Source organism: Ammospiza nelsoni, chromosome 24 (assembly GCF_027579445.1).
Source record: "Ammospiza nelsoni isolate bAmmNel1 chromosome 24, bAmmNel1.pri, whole genome shotgun sequence".
Lineage (NCBI taxonomy): Eukaryota > Metazoa > Chordata > Aves > Passeriformes > Passerellidae > Ammospiza > Ammospiza nelsoni.
The window spans coordinates 1314400-1337986 of record NC_080656.1 but is presented as its reverse complement, the minus strand read 5'-3'; the positions used below and the strand labels follow the sequence as shown (position 1 = coordinate 1337986).

At 55.0% G+C, this 23587-nt stretch overlaps 1 protein-coding gene across 2 annotated transcripts in view; it reads right to left on the bottom strand.

Annotated features, from left to right (window-relative positions):
* ETS1 (ETS proto-oncogene 1, transcription factor) overlaps window positions 1-23587 on the bottom strand; it is an 82755-nt gene that overhangs the window by 20030 nt on the left and 39138 nt on the right. For both annotated transcript variants that reach the window (XM_059488180.1, XM_059488181.1), the window contains 3 exons: window positions 5610-5729; window positions 4924-5124; window positions 1526-1603 (listed from right to left, as the gene is read on the bottom strand). In XM_059488180.1, the coding sequence (XP_059344163.1) occupies window positions 1526-1603; window positions 4924-5124; window positions 5610-5729 (399 nt within the window). The remainder of the gene's footprint in view (window positions 1-1525; window positions 1604-4923; window positions 5125-5609; window positions 5730-23587) is intronic.

Sequence of the window (23587 nt, the reverse complement as noted above, 5' to 3'; positions counted from 1 at the left end):
ACACAGCAGGGTCAGAGCCCGCCCAAAGCAGCCCTGAGGGCACAGAGCATCCCACAGCCCTCCCTTGGGCACTGCTTTGGGCCCCAGAGCATCCCACAGCCCCTCCCTGCTTGGGGTGAGGGCTCAGAGCATCCCACCCCCCACTTTGGGCACTGCTTTGGGCCCCAGAGCATCCCACAGCCCCTCCCTGCTTGGGATGAGGGCTCAGAGCATCCCAAACCCCCTCAGTGCTTTGGGTGAGGGCTCCAGACATCCCACACCCCCTCCCTTGGGCACTGCTTTGGGCTCCAGACAACCCACAGCATCTCGATTGGTCACTGCTTGGGGTGAGGGCCCCAGACAACCCACACCCCTCCCCTGGGCACTGCTTTGTGCCCCAGAGCATCCCACACCCCCTCTCATAATGCTTTGGGTAAGGGCTCCAGAAGCTACAGACATGGGGTCTGAAAATGTGGCAATTTGGCAAAATTAGACACTCCAGACCATCCTTAATGTGCTTTGCACCAAACTCCTGCCAGGACAGCTGCCAGAAGGAAAAAGCTGGAAAATTCTGGGGAGTGGATTTTAATCCCTTGTGCAGACACTCCTCCCCATGCCAGAGCCTGGAATCCCAATCCACAGAATCCCCAGACTGTCCTCAATGTGCTTTGCACCAAACTCCTGCCAACGCAGGTGCCACAAGGAAAAAGCTGGAAAATCCTGGGGAGTGGAGTCTCAGCAAAGGAGTAACAGGGTAAAAATGTTTCATTGCTGATTGGGAAAGGTGAGTCCTTGCACAGGAAGGACTCATGCCAGAGCCTGGAATCCCAATCCACAGAATCATTGAATCCCAGAATCCCAGAAGGTTTTGGATTAGAAGGGAGCTTAAAGCTTATCCCATTCCACCCCTGCCGTGGCAGGGACACCTCCCACTGTCCCAGGTTGCTCCAAGCCTTGTCCAGCCTGGCCTGGGACAATTCCAGGGATGGAGAGTCCACAACATCTCTGGGCACCCTGTACCAGGGCCTCCCCACCCTCACAGTGAAGGATTTCTCCCTCACACCTCATCCAAATCTCTCCTCCTCAGGTCAGTTGGGCTTTTTGCTGGCTCATGAAATATCTCCCAGATTTCCAATGCCCTTGAAGAACATCTCCAAAGCAATGGCAATGGGAAGTGCAGGAGTGCAGGTGGAGACTCATCCCTTTCCTTGCTAGGCTCCTCCCTGGCAATCCAGAGTTCAGCCTTTCCCCCATTCTCTCCCTTTTTTAACAGACTTTTTACAATTCCCAATACTCAGGTGTGCTGAGGCTGCTTTTAAAATCTGCTGAGTTACAGCTTCAAACAAACAGTGCTTGAAGAAATCAGATGTTGGCACACAAGGCAGCCACCAAAAAGTCCAGGAGGCTTCCAAACCACCCCTAAACCCTTGGAAACACAAGATCCCCTTTGCAGGGTGCAGTCCTGTTGTGGTGAGGACAAACCTCTGCTCAAAGGTGCCTCCAGGCATGGTGCTGGTGATAATTGACACTGCTAATTGAGACTTACTAATGAAGTAGTCTGAGGTGTAGCGGGACTCGGGGTACGTGGTGTTCACTCCGTTGGCTGGGTACGGTTTCGCCTCCTCTGCAAAGAGGAAAGGAAGGAAATGTCACCAGTGGAAGGCACACGGAGCTGTGCAACACTTGCTGTGACACACAGAGCCCTGAACTTCCCAAAATCTCCCCCCCAGGTCAAACTGGGACGTTCTGAGCAACAGAAATGGATCCAGAGCTGAAATCCCACAGGAACCTGGGGCACGTGGGGCCCTTTGGGAATTCCTGCTGAGCTTAAACAAAACCAGCCCAACCCAAACAGCAACAACGCCCTCAGCCAGGGCCCCAGGAGGCTCTGAGCTCCCAGCTGCAGCATTTCCTTGCTTGCCTCAGGCTTTGTCACCTCTCCTTCTCCTGGGGGTTGCTGAGCACACTTCCATGTGTGAGCTCCTGGAAAAACTCCCCCCACAAGGACAGTTGTTTTCCTGGAAGAGCCTTATTTTTAGACCAGCAGTAGGTGTGTATGAGGGAGTGAGTGACCCATCCCAAAGCCAGCTCCTCCAACCCCAAATCCATGTGCATTCCCAGCCTGTGCAGCACCTGATGCTGGCAGAATATTCCATGTCCCAAACGGCTTTGTCCCACTCCTGACACAGACTCCTCCATGTATATATGGTCAAAATGCCAAATTTCAGCTTTCCATAGGCATAACTCACTGGGACAGAGCATGGAGCATGTCAAAGCATAGATTCCCTGCTTCCTGTGGCTTTTTCCAAGCACTTCGCTCCTCCTGGGCTGTGCTGGATTTGCTTTCCCATGTAAAAGCCACCCTGCCCCTACTCTGGGCAGTTTTTCCATGAACACCTGACTCATTCCAGCGTGGCATGCTGAGCAGGGACATTGGGATGGGAATTTTCTTTCCTTTAACCAAAGCAAGGGCAGCTCTGGGCTGGATTTGTTCTGCCCCGGCTCTGGAGAGGCGAGCACAGATAACGCACGTTCCCTGTGAGGAGCCTAAATTTGGCCCTCTCCCCTGGGGACTGCAGGCTGGAAAATATTCCCTAACAAAAGGAGGGGTTGTGCAAACACAGAGGGCTAATGAGAAATGCTCTGTTCCTCTCTCCACAGTGTCTGCCAAGGGGCAGGGGGTGACCACAGAGCAGGGGAGAACCTTCGGCTGAGCTCAGAGTCAAGTGCAGGGCACTGCTGACTGCTGGTAACTGAGGAGGTTATTTTAGGAAGAATTATGGAAAAGTGAGCCTGAAAATACCCAAATCCATGCAGGGAAAAGGCACCCATGTGCTGTTTTTAAAGCCTGAGCAGGCTGTGGTAGGTGAGTCAGGCAGTGCTCACAGGGGACAGCGGGGTCACAGCCTGTCCCAGCACAACCCCGGGCCAGCAGAACAGGTAAAGCCAGGCATTTCGGGGTTAACAACCACTCCCAGCACCAACACCCCCAGTGATGATGGTGGGGAGGATGGAGAGACAAGCTGGAGCCCTGGCTGAGCCTGGAGACTCCTGGATCTCTTCCCATGCCACATCCAGGTGCAGAGGGAGAGCCCCAGCTCCTCCTGTGTGGGCAGAGACATGGACAGGGACAGGGACAGGGACAGGGACAGGGACAGGGACAGGGACAGGGACAGGGACAGGGACAGGGACAGCTCTGTTCTGTCTGTACAGCTCTAGCCCAGCTCTGGTCAGGGCTGGAATGAGCCCCAGCACCTACAGGGAACAGAAACCAGTCCTGGGGGGAGTCTGGTTATTTTTTGGGAGCTCTTTGTCTCCCACAAATACCTCACTGGAAATGTGCTCAGAGCCCACCAGAGGAGCAAGGGCCCTGCTTGTGCCAGAGTGACAAAGTCACCAGTGAAACCAAACAGGCAATGGAGATTTCTGGGTTCCTGGGGCAACACCAACAGTGTGAAGACACAGAAATTCAGCTTTATTCACTTTCAGCCTTTCAGAAGAAGAGTTGCAGCAGGCACAAAGATTTTTTAGCTTCTTTAAAAAAACTCCTCTCTGTCCCAGGCCTTTGTACCACCAGTATCTGAATAGCCACGTGTGTCAGTGCTGTCTGAAACTATGGTTCCCCTGCCAATTCAATGTCTGAATACCCATGTGTGTCAGTGCTGTCTGAAGTTATGATTCCCCTCTGCCATAAATGTACAGCATCAAGTCCATCTCTGTGTGGGGAATCTGCAGGAAGGAGGTGCAAACCCAGCCCTGGTGCCTCAATCAGCACCTCCAGCACATCCCACCCTCTCCAATGGGCACAGCCCCAAAAAATCACAGAATTACAGAATCCTAGGAGGGTTGGGTTGGAAAGGACCTTGAAGACCTCCCAACCATGGGCAGGGACAGCAGAGAAGAAGGGCTGTGGGAAGGTGCAAGCAATGGCTCAATGCAAGGAGAAATTGGGCTGACACAAGGTTTGGCTTTGTTTGGTTAAACTGCTCAGTGTTGATCCAAGCACTCCATGAAAAATATGCAAAACAAAAGGGACAGAGCAGATTTAGAGCCCAAGAGCAGGAAAACAGCCAGGCCTGCCCAGAGCCCAGGAAGGGCCATGTTTACCTTCTGCAAACCACAGGTAGCAGTAAAATTAGTAATGGGCAATTAACATCCATTTGTCAATGGTTTCCTGGAAGGAATAACTGTGCTCCCCCTCCCCTTCCTGCCACCAGGGTCAGTGGGACAGCACAGGGGACGTTCCAGGAAAGCAGAGCTCTGCAGAGAAGAGAGCTGGAAAAAGAGCCCAGGTGTGCTGCAGCTCCTGCTTGTGGCTCAGGTTGAGGTGCTCAGCTCCTCACCTGCTCCTCAGAACCCATCCCAGTGCTCCTGGGCATCCAGACATGGAAAATCAACACCCTAAATCAAAGTGTGTGTCCCCAGTCACTGAAAGTTAATGCCCTTGGATGCTGTCATGCAGGGAATGGCACAAATGGCTTCTCCTCCCAGAAATGCTGGTTTTAGGGACATGGAACACCCTTTTTTGGGACAGGGAACAAAGCAAAGCAGCTTCCAATCGCCACTGGGAAATTGGGCAGGATTTTGGCTGTATTCCTGTACCCAGTTCCAGTGGAGGAAATAGTAAAATTCACAACAGGAGCTGAACAGGCTGAGGAAAAATGCTTTGGAAAATCCCACCATGGATTCCATGCAGTCACAGTGTCCCTGCCCACTGAGGATCCCTGCCAAGCAGCTGGCACAAACACTCTGCCTCTTTGAGGCGCTGCCAGGATTCGCCTTGCCCGCTGCCGTTGGGATGCCCATTTGGAATCCTGCTGAAAAGCTGGGCTTTGGAAGATGTTTTTCCTGGGATTAAAGCTCAAGGTGAACACCTCCTGGTCTGTGGAAAGCCCCAGAACCCGGCTGGCAGGGATGCTGTGAATTGTTCACCCCAGGACTGACCTTTCTGCAGGATCTCCAGATGTTCCCAAAGGATGTCTCCCACAAAGTCAGGCGCCAGCTCCAGGAAGCACTCCTTGCCCAGGGCACAGAGGGCAGCTCCATTCATGCAGAACTTCTGGAAATCCACCTCCTTCAGGCTGAACTCGTTCACTGCCCACATCACCCAGTCCCGCACGTGCGTCTCCGTCCACTGCTGCGGGTCTGCAGAGGGATCCAGCCGTGAGCACCCTCAGGCAGTGCTCCCAGGACAGCAGGACACAGACAGTGCTGTGGCTGCCCTGCACTGCCACAGCCTCACCCCTGGCAGCCCACTGGCACCAAGGTGTGAGGAACACCATGCCCAGTCTGGATCAGCCTTAATGTGGACACGTTTCATCCAAGGAACAAGCTTTGGATTTGTTTGGGACTTCTAAAAGTCCCATCACTTCTTTGACCCCCTCCTCCCACCCATTTCTCCAATTTTCTTGGTTTCTCCCACCAGCCTCTGTCAAAGAGTTCATCTGCTTCTCTATTTAGTGGAGAAGACTTGTCCACATTTTTCCAAGAAGCTTCAGGTGGTATTTGAAAGGCAACACCACCTGAGGAAAACCAGCAGGGGAGATGGCAGACAGGGAATTCTGGGCAGCCTGGAAGGAGGACACAACCCCTGTGGGTACTGTGGTTGTTCATGGGAAGCCAAGTCTTACCTTTGGGAATTCCCAGCCGTTGCTGCTCCTTGGCAAAGCCGCTGAACGTGGCTTTCAGTGCCTGGGACATCATTTCTTTGCTACTGGGCGTTAATAAAGGCACATCTGCACATTCCATGTCTGAAAGAGGCAGGAGAAAAACACAGCCATGAGGACATGGGGCTGGGAAAGACGTCAGGGAATGCCAGCCAGGTGTACATGGTGTACCTACACTTCTGGAATGTGCTATTGGATGATGACATCAAGGCCTTTCCAGATATCAGCCTGCTGGGCTTCAGCATTCCAGGTGTGTCTGGAGCTTGGGAAATGGTTCAGCAGCTCCAGGCACCAAGGAAGGCAGAGTCCCACACCAGGGTGAGCAAGAAAGAGGGAGAAAAGCATCCCTGAATTACCAGTCTGTCATCCCAGTGCAAAGAAAAGCAAAGAGAAAATTAAAGAATCTTATAAAATTCTTTATTCTAGGAAATTCTTCCCTGTGGGGGTGGGAAGGCCCTGGAACAGAGAAGCTGTGGCTGTCCCTTCCCTGGAAGGGTCCAAGGCCAGGTTGGAACAACCTGGGATAGTGGAAGGTGTCTCTGCCCAAGGCAGGAGGTGGGATGGGATGGGCTTTAAGGTCCCTTCCATCCCAAACCATTCCATGATTCTAGGAGTCCATGAAAAAGCGAGCTGACAGCAGGCTGAGACAGGATGGAGGAGTGGCAGAATACCCATTTGAGGGGGGAAGGGAAACAAAGAGCTGGAAAATCCCACATTAGTCCAGAGTTACGTCAGGCACATCCATAGCAGGAGTCAGGGTGAGTCATGGCCAACGCTGCCATCCCATGGGACAGCGGGGCCAAGCCGAGAGCCAGGCCTGGAGTCAGTCCTGACAAGGACCAAACCTCTTCCTTTCCTTTTTTAAATCCCTTTTTCTAATTTATTTGGAAGGAGATGAAGCTTTGTAGCCAAAGAGTCTCACAATAAAAGCAACCATTTGAGGCAAAATATCTGAATAGAGGTTTGGCTCTTTTCCCCGTACTTTCGGTGTTCCTGAAAAACATCTTTGATGGAGAAGGAAAGTCTTGAACAACCACCACCCCAAAAACTGCCCTTGGTCAGCAGAAATGAAAATCTTCCACCTGAGGTTGGTTTAGCTCTGCAGCCTAGTGGAAATTTTCCATGAAAACTCAGTGGAAAAATGACACCATGGGCAAAGAAAGTCTTTGGTGTTCTCATGAATATCTGGACGCCAACATTGAAAATCAAAAATTCTGAGTCTTGTGGAAACTCAACCACCAGTTTTCCATCGCTCCAAGTTTGTTAAATTCCTGATTTAATAAACTTTTAGACCTGCTGAGGGCCTGTTGCAGGCAGTGTTGGTGTTTTCCTGATAAAACACAGAGTCAGGGATGGAAGCAGTGCTGCAGCCACTGGGAAGAGCCAGCCCAGCTGCCCAGTCTGGAACTCCTGCTCCACTCAAGTCCTCTCCAGCCAAACTCATGGGCATCATTTGAAGGCCAAACAACCCAACACTGGGTTTTGTTCCAAGTGGGAATCTGGGGGTTGGGTCAACAGAATTCCAGGGCAGTGGTGCAGTCATCACCCCTGGAAATGTTTAAAAAACCTGTGGATGTGGCTCTTGGGGACATGGGTTGGTGATCACATGGCAGTGCTGGGGAGTGGTTGGACCTCATGATCTTGGAAGGCTTTTCCAACCTAAACAATCCTGGTTTTTCCATGGATAAACCTGCACATGCACCTCTGTAGCACAGGGTGAGGGTAACAATGCTGAAAGTAATCCCAGATCATCCGCTGGATGCTCCCAACACAATTCCACTGCCAAGCCACACAGAGCAACTTCTCTGTCCCCACTTCTGCACCTTCCACCTCTCAGCCCCAACACAAAAATTCCCCCTTCCCTTTGCACATCCTCCATCCAAGTCCCCAAGGCTCTCAAGAAATGATTGCAGACTCTTGGCTCAGGTGGGAGCAGTGAAATTCCTGGCATGGAGTCTCTCAGGACACAATTCCTGCCCTCAGCCCAACACACAATGCAGGATTGCCTCCACAGTGGCAGGATCAGGACCTTTGAAAGCAAATCCCACATCCAAAGGCTATTTGGCAAATTACACTTCATTATTTACTGGATTTGGCTGGAGAGGGCACGGAAAATGAGCAGCCACCATCGCTATCTCTGTTCCCCATCTGCTGCCTGAGATAACACTGGGAGAAAGTGGCTCGGTGCCCCTTTCCCTTCATCCTCAAGTTACACTTGAATGCTCTGCTCTCCCTGCTCCGTGGCCACAGGGACCACCCAGGAATCTGCTCCCTCTGCTGCCTCAACAGCAGCTCCTGCCTGCCCTGGGAAAATGACTCAGAGCCAGGCTGAGAAAACGGTTCTAACCCCAATTTAACACTGAATCACCATGAAAACCTGTGTGGAGGTGAGCTCCTCAGGCCAGGCACCGAGAGCAGGGTGAAAAATGGTATTTTTGTCTCTGCAACAGCAAGGGCCCATCCCTGATCCTGCTGTTTGGTCGTGCAGGATCCACGGGCTGGCTTTGCACAAACCCAGCAAATCAATTTTTCAGTAGCGGGAGGATAAGATTTTGGTTTAGGAAGGTGAATGCTGAGCTCTGCACAAACAACCTGTCAAAACAGGGGAGACTTAAAAGTGATTCCCAGGGAGAGGTCACAGGGAAGCAAACAATCTGTTCCCAAATAAAAAAAAAACAAGCCAGAGGATGGTTGCTATTTAAACACCCAAATCAACCCAAATGTGCATTTCAAGGCTTCTGCAAAATCTGTTTTTCTCAGCAGATTTAGGACTAAAACATCATCTGCTTTTTCCTGCAAGGTCGCAGCCACTTGTTTGAATTTCTTCTGAGGACAGAGCAGCCCCAAAGCCCTGAGCCTGCAGAAGCCTTGGTTGGCTCAGCAGTGTCCCAGAGCTGGGGAAAACTCACCCAGGGAAACCAAACGTGTGTGTGAAACTCTGCAGATGTGTTTGAGGACAAGGCTTGGCTGGTGGCTTGAGAAAGATGGGGTGGATGGACAGTTTCTACCCTAAATTCTGCTTCTGCTGCTCTGAGGGTACTGAATTGATTTAAATAATTCAGTATTTATTTTAGAACTGGGTGGTTTATGTGCAGGAAGCATGGTGGGCTTCACCCAGCTCTGTGCAGGGCCAGGACTCGGACTCAGTGATCCCTGTGAATCCCTGCCAACCTGGAATGTCCTATAATAATCCTATAACTCCAGGAACATTGCTGCTGCCTGTGGAGGCAAACCCAGCCCTGGCAATGTCCTCCAGCCCTTCACCTCCAGTCTGGGCTGCCTAAAGGTCAGAGTTGAGCAGAATTTCAGGAACAAAAGCAACAAGCCCCGCTTTGCTGCCCCGGTATCAGCTTTCAGTGCCATCTGAAACCTGTTTGCAAGATTTTAATCAAACCTTGCACCAATAAAACCTCTCCTTTCACGCTGCCCACAGAGCTCAGGGCTGTGTGCAGGGGCTGGGGCGGGAGCCAGCACCAGGCCCAGCTGTTCCACCTAAACCCAGTTTAGGAATGCCAGGGCTTTAATCCCAAAAGCAAGCTCAGCAGCAGGGGCCAGACTGGGATTTCTGGAGGTTTTTATGAGCCCATCAAAGCCCCTGACACGGCTGCCACGTGCACCCAGCTGTGGGGATGCCGTGTCCTCGTCCCGTGCTGACAGAGCCGCCTTTGATTTCCCTCCTGGGACAGCGGGCAGGGAGCTCTGGGTTGATTTTTAAACTGTGCCAGGAGTTGCAGTCACCCTGTTGAGTTATGTCTGCAGCATCTGCAGAGCAGAGATGCAGGATTTGCCTCTCATGGGGACAGCTTTTATCTGGCTGCAGCTTTCCAAGGCAAAGAGGGATCTGGAGGCTCCGTGGCTTCTCCAAACCAGGCCCCTTCAGCTCTCTGACATCCCTGGGGATGGGACTGAGAGAGACAGGAGGATAAAACACTCTGACATTGCCCTGGATGGGTTCTGTGCCAAGGGGGACCTGCCCAGACCCCCCAACCAGGGGCATGTGAGCCTGAGAGAAAACCAGGAGCAAAGAGGCCAAGATCACCAAGTTCATCTCCCAGCCAAATTCCCGCTCTGCTCCCACCAGGCCCGGCATGTATAAACTATTTCCACACATCTGATCTTTTTAAAGGACTTGGATTTACAAACTTCAGGGATTTTGACCTTCAAATGCACAGAACTCCTCTGCACGCCAAAGCCATTTGCAGCTGATTGCAGAGGGAAAATAAATGGCAGAGAGGGCAAAAATAGGATGGGCTGAGCAGGGGGATGGGAGCAAAGCCATTTTTCAGCCCAGTTTCCACTCAGGGTCAGTGACTCCTCCAAGCTCCCCTCGGCCACTCACTTTTTGTTCCATCAGAGCCCCAGTGAGTCCCTGTGTGGGGTTTCACCCAGTAACTGCTGGAAATGGATGTGGGGAGGGTCAGAGCAGAGCCACCTGACCCCACAGCACCTCCTGTCCTGGAGGGATGGATGGATGGATGGATGGATGGATGGATGGATGGATGGATGGATGGATGGATGGATGGATGATGGATGGATGATGGATGGATGGATGGATGGATGGATGGATGGATGGATGGATGGATGGATGATGGATAGATGGACACCAAGGGCAGGAACCCAAGGTCTCCTCAGCCTCCCCTGCCCAGGCCTGGAGCACAGGATGCCATGGAGATGCCAGGCCTTGGGTGGCTTGGCAGAGGCACGGGGACAAGGGGGAAAGGCTTGAAAATGAAACAGGGTAGATTTAGATTTAGGTTTAGATTTAGATTAGATTAGATTAGATTAGATTAGATTAGATTAGATTTCAGGAGGAAATTCTTCCCTGTGAGGGTGGGCAGGCCCTGGCACAGGTGCCCAGTGAAGCTGTGGCTGCCCCTGGATCCCTGGCAGTGCCCAAGGCCAGGATGGACAGGGCTTAGAGCAGCCTGGGACAGTGGAAGGTGTCCCTGCCCATGGCAGGGGATGGTGTGAGATGGCCTTTAAGGTTCCTTCCAACCCAAACCATTCCAGGATTCCATGATTAAATTAGGGGAGAAAATTCAGGTTAGTTTTAAACAAGATGCTTTGCATCCTAGGGCTCCATGAATTCGTGCCTGTGTCCCTCAGAAACCTCAATCCTTGAGCCCTGAGGCAGCTGAGGTCCCCCTGGAGCCCCCATCCCATCCTGGAGCTGCCCACGCTCCAGGATGTCCCCCCACTGCTGGGTGAGGATGGAGCAGGAGTTTCCCAGAGGGTGCCAGGAGTTCACTCTCCCCCATGCCCACAGTGAGCCTGTGCCCACCAAGGCCATGGTTCCCCCCCAGCCCATCCCAGCTCATCTCCCTGAGCCCCTCTGTCCCAGCTTTCCCCAGGATCCAGAGCAGGGCAGAGCTGGAGCTGGGGGAAGCCGCAGCACACATTTCCCAACGTGCCCCAGCTGGGAGGGTTCAGCAGCACAGAACCTTTCTCAGAATCAGAGCAGGCTGGGGAGAGGGGGGCTGGGAGCTGAGACCCTTCCCACGCTCCCCAGCAGGGCTGCCAGGCACCGTGGAGCCACCACGTCCCCACCACGTCCCCACCACGTCCCCACCACGTCCCCACCACGTCCCCACCACGTCCCCACCATGTCCCCAGCTCGGGTTTCCAGCACCCCCAGGCTCCTCCAGCCCCTGGGGCAGCGCTGCCTTTCCCAGGTGCCCCCAGCCCTGGAGCTGGGACACCCGGGCAAACAACCCTGGCTGAGCCCCCTGTTATTTAGGCAGGATTAGGCAAAAATTTGTGTGCACTTTTGAACTGTTTTCACAAGCGTTGCCTCTCACTCCCACGCAGGAAGCAGGAGAGGAGCCGGCCTGTTCCAATTAGGGCTCCTCGGACCCAAAGGGCAGCGAGATTCCAGGGGGGGAAAGGGAAAGTGGGACAGAAAGCTGGAAAAAAAGGGACCAGAAGGAAATCTGGATGGGGAGAAGGGATAAGCACAGCAAGGGGTTTTTGCTGGGGATGGGATGGGAGCAGATGGGGGAGATTTGGGTCCCCTTCCTGCAGCAACATGCCAGAGACCGGCCCTGCTTCCCTCTGCAAGGATGGCACAAAAGGTGCAGACATTTGCTATTTTAATTTAAAATAAATATATTTCTTCAACAAAAAAATAAAAAAGAGAAGAAAAATAAGTCTTTTTTTCCCCTCCTTCAAGCAGTGAAAAATAAATACTGTGAGATGAAAGCTGGACTTCAAGAGAAAAACAAGAGAGGAAACCGAAAGCCCACAGTGCTTAGCACTGCAGAAAGCCCAACAAAGCCGGCTTTTTTCAGCAGTTTTCTTAGGGAGATGTGGTGTGCCATGGGGGCCAGCTCTTCCCCTCAAAACGGGCCTGAGCACTGTCCTCCCTAAATGCAAATAAAAGCATTTTGTCCCAGGTTTGGGCTCTCAGCACTGGGAGCACCAGGGGGGGAGGTTTGGCTGTGGGTGAGGTGTTGGGATGCTCTGCTCAGCCTCGGGTTTGGGGTTCAGCCCTGCGAGCCATGAGGAAAACTGGCCACAGAGCAGCACCAGGTGAGGGAGGGCTGGTTTGGCTCTGGGTTTGGCAGCTGTGAGGAACCAAGCCCAGGGAAAGGATTCTGCAGCCACCATCAGTCACAGCCTGCCCTGCTCAGGCTGCAGCTCCTTCTCCTCCCTCGCTCTCCCTGCTGTGTAACGTGGGTGTTGGATGGCAATCCTGGGAAAGCAGCATCCTTGAGAGTCCCAGGAGCTCGCAGGGGAGCAGCCTGGTGGGCAGCTCGCTCTGTCCTTGGCTTTTGTGGGGAGAATGAAGTGCTAGAGAAAGGCCAGGGCTGAAGCTGAGCTTAACCACAGCCCCTGAGTCAACACTCACTGTGACTATGGGAAAGCTCCCCCAGCTCAGCGGGGCCAGGGCCCACAGCTCCTCTTCCTTCAGCAGCTCAGGGGCTTCCCTCAGCTGAGGATTCATCCCATCCTCCCTATTTCAGCTGCTGGAAGGAGCACAGATGGATAAAGCAAACCCTGGGGAGATTCAGGCACCTCTGAGGTTGGGGAACATGGCCATGGCTTAACAGCACTTGTTGGAGCCATGAAAGAAATCAGAAACAAGATTGGTCATCAATCAAGTTCCACCAGCATTGCCCAGAGCAGCTCTGGCTGCCCCTGGATCCCTGGAAGTGTCCAAGGCCAGGCTGGACAGGGATAGGGAAGGTGCCTGTGAGATGGGATGGGCTGATCTGGGATGGGATGGGATGGGATGGGATGGGATGGGATGGGATGGGATGGGCTTTAAGGTCCCTCCCCACCCAATCCACCCGAGAGCTCCAGGATAAGATGCTACAAGGCTGGAGTGGCTCAGCTCCAGCAGCAGCTCAGCACCAGACCCTGCCACTCTTGAATCAGCTCTCAATGGCCTCTGCAGCCCCTTCAGATTTAACAGCATCACAACCTACAACTTCCACCAGGCTCTTCCGAGCCCGCTGGCCTGAGGGCACAGTCCAGGCCCTTTAAACCCCTGTGGAGGCTCCAGGCTGCAGCCAGCCAGGAGGAACCTCCACCTGCCCAAACCCCTCCTGCTCAGGAGGCAAAGCCATCGCTTCCCTGCCTCTTTCCCAATGGAATATCCCAGCAGCAGCGTCCCTCTGCAGGCAGGATTAGCGCCTCACCTCCAGGCTGGGATCGCCTGTGAGCCAGGCTTCCCCTAATCACCCTAATCCCTGCTAACCGCGCCTCTAAACGCTCTAATCCCCGGGCAGGGCAGGGCACACGCGCTGCTGAGCCTGGAAAAGCCTGTCAGGAACACCCAGCCCTGGACAAGCCTGTCAGGAACACCCAGCCCTGGACAAGCCTGTCAGGGATACCCAGCCTGTCAGGGACACCCAGCCCTGGACAAGCCTCTCAGGGATACCCAGCCCTGGAAAAGCCTGCCAGGGACACCCAGCCTGCCATGGACACCCAGCCCTGGAAAAGCCTGTCAGGGACACCCAGCACACTGGAGGCAGCTCAGGTGGAACCAGCCAGCCCAGGTCATGCCCCACCTCCGGGAGATGCTCCTTTCAACCCAGCCCTGCTGCTCACACCCCACAGAGCTCGGGTTGCTCAACAGCAATGGGGAAAAAGGGAAAAACCCCTGCCAAGCCCCAGCACTCAGCACTGAGCACAGATGAGCACAGATGAGCACAGACAGTGCCCTGCTGCTGGCACAGAGCCCAGCTGCTCACGGGCTCACAACCAGAAGCTGCTTGAAGCTACTCACTGTCCCCAGGCTGAGGAGCCCTCAGTGCCAGCCGTGCCCCCAGAGCCTTGCAGGGCTGCAGGAGCCCAGCCTGAGCCCACCAGAGCAATCCCACCTGGGCTCCAGCACTCAGGGCATGGTGCTCAGGGTCACACACATCCACCTGAGAGCTCCCATTCCCTTACAGCCTGGTCACACCCAGGAGTTCTGCTGCTCTCTCCTCAACTCTTTGGCTGATGTTGCCATTTCTGGCATCTTTGCTGAGGGAGGGATGGGACTGGAGGGTTTATCCCAAGAGAAGAATGAGCCCATCCCAGAACCCTGCCATGGGTTTTCCCTGGGTTGCAGAGACACCCTTGGGATGCTCCCAAGGTACTCCCCAGGCAGTTCAGATGGAACATTTCTCCATCCATCCAAACAAACCCTCAGACTCTTCTGCAGATATTCATCTCCCTGTCCTTCATCATCACCGAGGAATAGGAACAGACACAAAGGCGATTCAGCTCCAGCACCTCCAGCTGCTGCTGCAGGCTGGGGCTGCCAAGCCATGCACCAGAGTCTCCCAGCAAGGGAGAGCAGGGATGTAGCAAGTCCAGGTTGAGGATAATTGGCAGAACATCGTGTGGGGAAGATGCTGTCAGGATGGGAAGTGTGAAAAGGGAAGGCTGAGATCTCTTGGCAGGGCTGTCCCCTCGCAGCAGGAGGAAGGCCAAGGAACCTTCACTCAAGCTGAGCTCTTTCATCACTCACAAAGGATCCCAACCCTCCTAGCTGGCTCAGACACTCCTGAAGAACAAACTGTGCCAGCACACTTTGTGAGCAGCCACGCATGACCTCACAGCTCGGGATGTTTTCATCCCACAATCCCGGTGATCCGTGTGCAATGACTCCATGCCCTGGATAAAACCCCATCATTTGTGCTGCCCATCAGCAGGACACGAGACATTTCTGAGGCTGATGGACTCCAGAGCTGTCCCTGCTGCTGGGGGATCCTAACAGAAGCCTCAATTCCCTTGCCTTGGGAAGGGATTAGACAGGGAGATGCTCAGCCAAGCACCTCCAATGTCTGTCCCGAGGAATTCCCAACCTTGCCCTGATTTCCCTGCTCAGACTGATCCCTCTGTGTCCAGGCCCAGCCCCTGCCCCCGGGCCGAGTCACGCCAGACACGAGGCAGCACATGGCAGGGCAGTGGCAGTGCCCGGGGCTGGGGGGATGTTCAACCCCCGATCCGTCCGACCACATCAAAGCCTCTGCTGCGCTCACCAGCTCCATTCATCCCCCGGGAATGCGTGTGAGAGCCGGACCTGCCGCGGCACCAATGGGGAAGGTCCCTGGGGATGTTCCTGACGGCCAGACCGTCCCGCAGGACGCTGGCAGCACGGAGGAAGGCGGCGATGCGGGAGGATCAGAGGATGACGAGGAGGAGCGAGGGAGCTCCGGGTCACCTCCGCTCGCTGCCGCGGGCGACGGGCGCTGGGCGAGCCCTGCACGGCTCGGCAGCTGCAGATTCCCGCCTGTCCCAGCCCTCCTCCGCAGCCTCGCCGGGCACCCCTTCCCCGCAGGGCAGCACCAGCAGACAGCCGGCATTGCTCAATGCAGCGCCAGTCACATCCCCGGCGTCCCTGGCTGCTGCGGGGACCCCGGCCAGCCCCACTGCGACAGCTGCGACAGCTCCTCATCCTGCACATCGGGACTGCTGCGCCCACAGAATCACAGAATTTCTAGGCTGGAAGAGACCTTTAAGATCATCGAGTCCAACCCATGTTCTAACACCTCAACTAGATCATGGCACCAAGTGCCACATCCAGTCTTTTTTTAAACTCTTCGAGAGATGGTGACTCCACCACCTCACTGGGTAGATGATTCCAGTATTTGACCACTCTTTCTGTGAAAAACTTCCTCCTTTATTCTAGCCTGTATCTCCCTTGGTGCAGCTTGAGACTGTGTCCTCTTGTTCTGTCTGTTGTTGCCCGGAGAAAGAGACCGACCCCCAGCTCACCACAGCCACCCTTCAGGAAGTTGAAGAGAGTGATAAGGTCACCCCTGAGTCTCCTTTTCTCCAGGCTGAACAACCCCAGCTCCCTCAGTCGTTCTTCATATGGCTTGTGCTCCAAGCCCCTCACCAGCCTCATTGCTCTCCTTTGGACTCGCACAAGCATCTCAATGTCCCTCCAAACTGAGGGGCCCAGAACTGGATGCAATACTCCAGGTGAGGCCTCACCAGTGCCGAGCGTGTGCAGGGCACAGGGAGGAGGAAGAGGAGGAGGAGCAGCCCGAGAGCTCCTTCACAGGAGCCCTGTCCTCCCCATGTCCCCCTCACCCCTCTGTGCCCATGTCCCCCTCCCCTCTCTGCACACCAGGACTCCAGGGCTGCCCTCCCTTATCAGCCCAGTTGCAGCTTCCAAAGGCGGAGAGGGAAGATTAGGATATTTAGCTTTGAAATCAAACAAATAATTGCACAGGCTTTCTGCAAACACATCAGGGTTGGGAGGTCAGAGAGCAGCTGGTAAATCTCAGCACTGTTTGCTCTGCCTAAATAATATTAGACCAAGAATAATCAATCATTTTTAATCAACAAAATTATTTATAACTCTTTAGAGCAAACAGTCAACTCCAAAAGATGGCAGGTAATGATCCACACGTCTCCAATTCCCCTCTGTGCTTATGGATTGGCTCCTTTGCATCCCTGCATTTACTGCCCTGGAGATTTGCCCTCACAAGTACCATGACCCCCTCTGAGGGTGCCCTGGCCAGGCTCACAAGCACACACTCAAACACACACAAATACACCCAGCAGCCCCCTGCAGCTGAAACCCCTCCAGGGCAGCTCACAGCAGCCCCTGCATGCTCCAGCACCTTCCCAAGCTGCATCTCCCAGGGAGGGAGGGAGGGAGGGAGAACCTGCTGGACAGCAGAGGAGAAGATGCTCCTTCTGCCCTGCCACCTGAGCCAGTGACACCTCCTGGGGTTGTGGCTGTGCTGATGGCACCACTGACCCCTCCATGGGGAACAATTCATGTCCCACACCCTGCACATCCCCCCAGCCCCAGGCAGGCCCTGCACAGCAGCAGATGATCCCAGCAGCCACAACGACAGGAGCCTTTTCCTGGCTGGGCTGGAAGCCATGAAAGCCAAGGGATTGCTGAGAGGAGAACGAGAGCCAGCTTCCCATTTGGGACCAGGAGGGAACCAGGACAAGGCCAACCCTGGGTGCTCCTGCCAGCCCTGCACCATTTCACCTCCCTGTCCCCTGCCCAAGCTCAGCTCCCCCAGTGGTGGAGGCCAGGAAGGGCCTGGGAAAAACCTGGGAACCAAAGCTCTGCAGCCCACGCCAGCCTCAGGAGCAGCGGTGCCAAAGTCATTTCATTTCACAACTTCCCAAGAACAATTCTCCTGGGTTTATTAATTTTTAAGCAGACAAGAAAACCAACAAAGGGATTTTCCAGGAGAGCTCCTGGATTAATCATCTCCATCCCAGGCTGAGCACAGGGCTCCTGGGCTTTGCCCAGGTGTGTCACACCACGCAGCATCCGGGTTTCCAGTATCCTCAGGCACAGGAGTGAGGGTTTTCCCAATCCTCAAGTTCTTCTTTTCCAGCTCCTACTTCTAGGAAACTTCCCACCAGGGAAGGGACCAGTGCAGGGATTGGGCCAGAGCAAGCCCTGGGAAGATGAAGGTGGGAGTGAGCTGGGAGAAGCTGCCAAAGAGGAGCTGGGCTGCCCCATCAGGCTCAGCCCTCCCATCCCAGAGCCAAGCGCTGTCCAGGATGGATTATGTCAGCTCCTGGCCTCACTGGGAAGAGAGAAGGGCAGGCAGGGATAAATGTGAGGTGCTGGGATCTGCCCAGAGGAAGCCTGAGCTTGGAAACCTCGCTGAGGGCTGGGGGAGAGGCTGAGACGCTCCCAGGCCTCGCATCCACCCCGCGGAGCATCCGGAAGCCATTAAGGAATTACAGCCTCGCTGGCCCCGAGCCCTCCCCGGCAGAAGTGCCTGGAGCAGATGGTGAAAGGGCTGATTGAATTCGGCTGCTCACGCCAAGAGGCTCTTTAGGAGACACTCAATGGAGGAGGGGGTGGAGGGGGCGGCATTTGGGACTCGGGAGCTGGGAGCCCTTGCCAGGAACTCCAGGAATCCTCTGTCAACCCTAAGGAGGCTGGAGGAGCTCTGGCAGTGATGTGGATGTGTGGTTTGAGGGGTGTGAGATTCCCTTGGGAGCTTGGCCCCGAGCTCCTGGTGCTCCAGGAGTGACTTCTCAGTGATCCAAGGCTGGTTCCTCTCCCTTCATCTCCAATGGCACCGTGCATTGGACCAGCTCCCTTCCAGGGACCTGGCATGGCCCCAGGAGCTGAGTGATCCCAAGCCTTGGTCCCAGCTGAGGAGGAGGCACAGGAGCTGTCAGCCCAACAGCCCTGCCCACCCCCGGGGCTTTCCTTCCAGAAAAAATGCCAGAAAATGTTTGTAAAGATCCTTATTTCCCAATTTGGTGTAATCCCACACTGGGTATGGGACCAGACCTCCCAAAGAGCCCTCAGAGTGGGATGGAAATCCAGTTACTCTGGATGAAGAGGAGGTGGGAAAAAAGACCAGGATGAGAGAAATGTAGGATGAAAAAGAACCAACAGGAGGGGGAAAAAAGCCTAAGGAAAAATGTGCTTGGAAAGTCATCCTCAGTGCCAGCCCTCCCGGGGGTGATGCAAGTGCCTGGGCAAAAACACAGATGGAGGAACCCAAATTGCCTGGGGATGAAGGAAGGGCTTAAACCCTCCCAGGAAAGTGGAGGGGAAGAAAAGGAGGAATGCCCCAAAAACCAACACAGCCCCAAGCTCTGGGCCCCCTGCCCTGGCCAGCCAGCCCCAGCTCCCCATTCCCTGTGTCCCGGGGGGACAGACATCAGCTCCAAGGCCCCTGTGCCATCCCCTATGTCTGAGTCCATCCCTGTTTTTCCAAGGGAGAAAGCTGCAGTGAGTCCCCCCGGGATCCCTGGCCGGCCGCCCGAGGTTGGGAAATCGGGAGCCTGGTCAGGCTCTGCCGGAGGGGCCGGCACGGAGCGCTCCGTGGCCGTCAGGGGATCTTTGCGGAGCAATCTTTTCCGAGACAAATCATGAGATTATTTCTTGCCTGGAATTTGCTCCCGCAGCTCCCATCGGCCCCGGACTGCTGAGTCAAGAGACCGCCGGGGCTGTGCCCTCCAGATGAGTAAACAAATTGCCATGGGGAGCGCGGGGGGCCGGGGGGGCTGGCGCCCGGCGGGGCGCGGGATGGGGCAGGGAGGGACCCGATGACTCCCGAGCCTTGGGCTGGGGATGGATCCCGGCTTGGCAGCCGCGCACGGAGTTAGTCACCAGATTAGCCAGCACTTACACACGCGGCTTAAAGGCACACCATCCTCCCTCCCCTTCCCTCTCCTCCTTTTCCTCCGGGGTCTTATCCCCCTTTTCCCTTTTATTTTTGAGATTTCTTTCAGCCGTACTTTGGCTCTTAGTGAGTGCCAGGGACGGGCAGCCCGACAGCCACGCAAGGCAGAAGCTCTTGAAGACACCGAAGGGGGGAAAGGGTCCGGCACGGGGGTGACAGAGCACGGACAGCCCCTCCTGATCCCCCCGCTCCCATCCCCGTCCCGCTGTGCCGCTCGCCGGGCGCTCGGGTCACTCTATAGGATCCATATGGCCCCGGCTGCTCCGCGCTCGGCTGCTTGGAAGCAGGAATGGTGCGAGTCATCCCGCTCGAAGGCAAACAGGCTCACGGCCGGGGCCTTTCATGTTCCGGCCTTTGGAGCCAAATTCAAATCTGGAGCCGCTTAAAGGGATGGAAAGAGCCCGAGAGAGGAGCGGCCTCGCCGGGCCACGGCTACCGGGACAGCTCCGCATCCCAAAACCCGCGGCTGCCGCTGGAAAGGAAAACTGCCCCAACCTTCCCAAATCCTGCTGCTGCCATGGGAAACTGCCCCAACCTTCCCAAATCCTGCTGCTGCCATGGGAAACTGCCCCAACCTTCCCAAATCCTGCTGCTGCCCCTGGAAACTGCCCCAGCCTTCCCAAATCCTGCTGCTGCCCCGGGAAACTGCCCCAACCTTCCCAAATCCTGCTGCTGCCCCTGGAAACTGCCCCAGCCTTCCCAAATCCTGCTGCTGCCATGGGAAACTGCCCCAGCCTTCCCAAATCCTGCTGCTGCCATGGGAAACTGCCCCAACCTTCCCAAATCCTGCTGCTGCCATGGGAAACTGCCCCAGCCTTCCCAAATCCTGCTGCTGCCCCTGGAAACTGCCCCAGCCTTCCCAAATCCTGCTGCTGCCATGGGAAACTGCCCCAGCCTTCCCAAATCCTGCTGCTGCCATGGGAAACTGCCCCAGCCTTCCCAAATCCTGCTGCTGCCATGGGAAACTGCCCCAACCTTCCCAAATCCTGCTGCTGCCATGGGAAACTGCCCCAGCCTTCCCAAATCCTGCTGCTGCCCCTGGAAACTGCCCCAGCCTTCCCAAATCCTGCTGCTGCCATGGGAAACTGCCCCAGCCTTCCCAAATCCTGCTGCTGCCATGGGAAACTGCCCCAGCCTTCCCAAATCCTGCTGCTGCCATGGGAAACTGCCCCAACCTTCCCAAATCCTGCTGCTGCCATGGGAAACTGCCCCAGCCTTCCCAAATCCTGCTGCTGCCCCTGGAAACTGCCCCAGCCTTCCCAAACCCCACAGATACCACTGGAAACTGCCCCAGCCTTCCCAAACCCTGCTGCTGGAAAGGGAAACTGTCCCAGCCTTCCCAAACCCCACTGGAAAGGTAAACTGCCCCAACTTTCCCAAACCCCACTGCTGCCCCTGGAAACTGCCCCAGCCTTCCCAAACCCCGCTGGAAAGCTAAACTGTCCCAGCTTTCCCAGACCCCACTGCTGCTGCTGGAAACTGTTCCAGCTTTCCCAGACCCCATCACAGCCCCAGACCCCAAGCCCGAAGTTCCTGGCAGCCCTTGACAAGGATGGGCTTGGGAAATGCCACCGGTGCTGCTCCCAAGCTCCTCTGCAGCCTGGAGCTGATGGCAGGGCTTGAGCAGAGGAGCTTTTCCTCACCTCCAGCTGCAGAGCAGGAGGAATTGCGTTTGCTGACCTCATGGAGCAGTCTGAGGCACGGAGCAGTTGGGTAACGTGCCTCGAGCACTTGAAAAGAGAAAGCTCTTGGCATTGCATTTTCAAACCGCTTCTAACAATAATGGGTAAAAAAAGAAGGGAAAAAAAAAGACCCAAATTTCACGTGTCCCACTCCATCTTTTTTTAATTTTCCAGTGGAAAAAGCCAGGACTACTCAGCTTTTGCAAGTTGTTTCTTCAGAGGGTTCAGGTTTCGGTAAACAATTGCTCAAAACTAAAAGGTAAGAAAGCAAAAATCCCCTTTTCTGCTCCCAGAGCAGTGACCAAAATTCAGTGGCTTTGCACAAACACATGCAGGCACCTCTGAAAAAAACTTTCATGTGGGTCAAAAAGCCACAGTTTGATTATTGTGATAAAAACTGCTGACAACGGGGGGTAAACAACACAAAACAACCCCAAAGCACTGCCCAGTGTCCAGCTTCAGCTTTTGGGGTCTGCTGCTGGCAGGGGCAGATTCCCTGAGTGAGCAGGGTTACCCTGCAAGGCCGTGCCAGGAGAGGCAGCATCCCAGGGGATGGCAGCCAGCCCCATCCTGCCGTGCCTGACTTGGTTCCCGAGGGATGCTGAGCCTGCCCCAGTATCCCAGCACCCCCAAACTGGGAATTCTGGGGGGTGGATGGCTCCAGGCCTGCCTGCTGCTGGGGAGGAGCCGGGCAGTGGAACACAGAGCGTGGAGAGCAGGAATCCTGCAAGCAGAGGGAGACCTGGAGCACCCAGCTGAGGATGCTCCCTCCTCCCTGAAAGCGTGGAATGGGAGTGCTGTGCCTCAGTTTCCCTAAAAACAAGCTCTCATCAAACCTTTTCTCAACATCTTTTGGGGTGCAAGGCCCCAAAGCTTTAGAAAGAAACTTCTAAAGAAAAGCTCAGTCCCTGGGCTGGCTTCTCCTGCACTCCCCACCAGCCATGAGAAGAATGCCTTGGAATCACGTCAAATATTTGAGATGAGATGGGGGGAGAGAGAGGGGGCAAGCGAGGGGAGAGGGGGAGCTTTTGACTCAGTGTCTGGCTTCTTTCATCAATCCCACATTCCTGCTCATGCCATCACCCTCCGGGAAAGTGCCACAACCTACAGAACCCATGTGGAGCCAATTTAGAATCCACTCCGTGTAAGAAAATGCATTTTGTTCATTAGCAAGCTCTGGATGCTCAGCTGGGGTGAGGAGGCAGCCCCACAGCCATCCCAGAAGGGGATTCAGTGGGAAGATATCCTACACACAGCCACAGCCCAGAGCACGGCAGTGCTCCCTGCACTCTCCCAGGATGTTGTTCCAGCCCAAATATCCCCGGGGTTCCTGCCCCAGCCACCTGAGCTGGAGGTCTCTGCTCTTCTGGCTGTATAGGAAAGGTTTAAACACAAGGAAAAAAGGTGGAGAGCAGGGAATTGCTGGAGCAGGTATTGCTGTTGTGCCCAGCAGCAACTGGGAGCTGAATGAATGGGAATTCCAGCCTCAGAGCCCAGTTCAGAGCCAGACAGAGCCCTGGGACTTTGCACATCCCAATCCACAACCAGGGCTGTCACAATGACTCCAATCCTCATTCCCAGAGCAGAGGGAGCCACAGAAAGGAGGGGATTTTCCTCTCTGGGCAAGCAAGCTGCTGTTTCTCGGTGTGTTTGTGATATTTCTCTGGCAGGTTATATTTATCCACGAGCTCCAGGAACCAGATGTGGGATGGAGGGGCTGTGCTGCAGCAGCTTCCTGCCTCCCTGCAAACACCAGCCCCACCTGCCCTGCCCAGAGCAGGACACAGCCTGCAGGGCCAGGAAACTCTGCAAGGTCAGGGGAGGGGACAGGGACAAACGTGTCACCTGCCTGGTCCTGCACAGGGGGCATTGCTGCCATGAGCTGCTGATGTTCATGGGACAGAGCAGCAAATCTGGGAGTTTTGGCAGTTGACTGAAAAAAAAAAAAAAAAACAAACCAAAACCTCAACATAAAAATGCAGAGTTTCAGTTCAGAAAGAGATGGTAGTGAGAGAGCAGTGACCCATCCAGAGCTACTCTGAGCCAGCCACCTCAGGAGGAGGATGGAACACCTCAGAGCAGCTCTGCCTCCCCCTCAGCCCTGCAGGGCTCAGGCAGCCTTTGAAAGGTTCCAGAGCCAGGGTGAGACACTGAGACACCACAGCTGAGCCCCCACACCAAACTGCAAACTGAAACCACCCTGGCAGTGCCCAAGGCCAGCCTGGCCAGGGCCCTGAGCCACCTGGTGCAGTGTGAGCTGTCCCTGCCATGGCAGGGGTGGAACTGGATGAGCTTTAAGGTCCCTTCCAGCCCAAACCATTCTGGGATTGAAGGATTTATTTCTTTTTTTGCCAACTCTGTGCACTTGGCCTCCAGCTCAGTGTTCATCCCAGACTATCCCTCCCTGTTCCAGGCGATATTCAGGCACATGAAGCCACTTTAGATTTCCACATTTTCCCATCACTGCCAGGGAAGCCTGCAGGCACAAATCCCCAAAGCTGGGGAAGCTGGGCTGGGGAGATGAGAGCAGCTCTGCAGGGCTTGTACAGCACCCAGCCCAGCTTTCCAAAGTCACCTCTGCAGGAGCAGATCCCACTCCAGGCCCATTATCTGCAGAGCCATCTCCCAGCTCTGC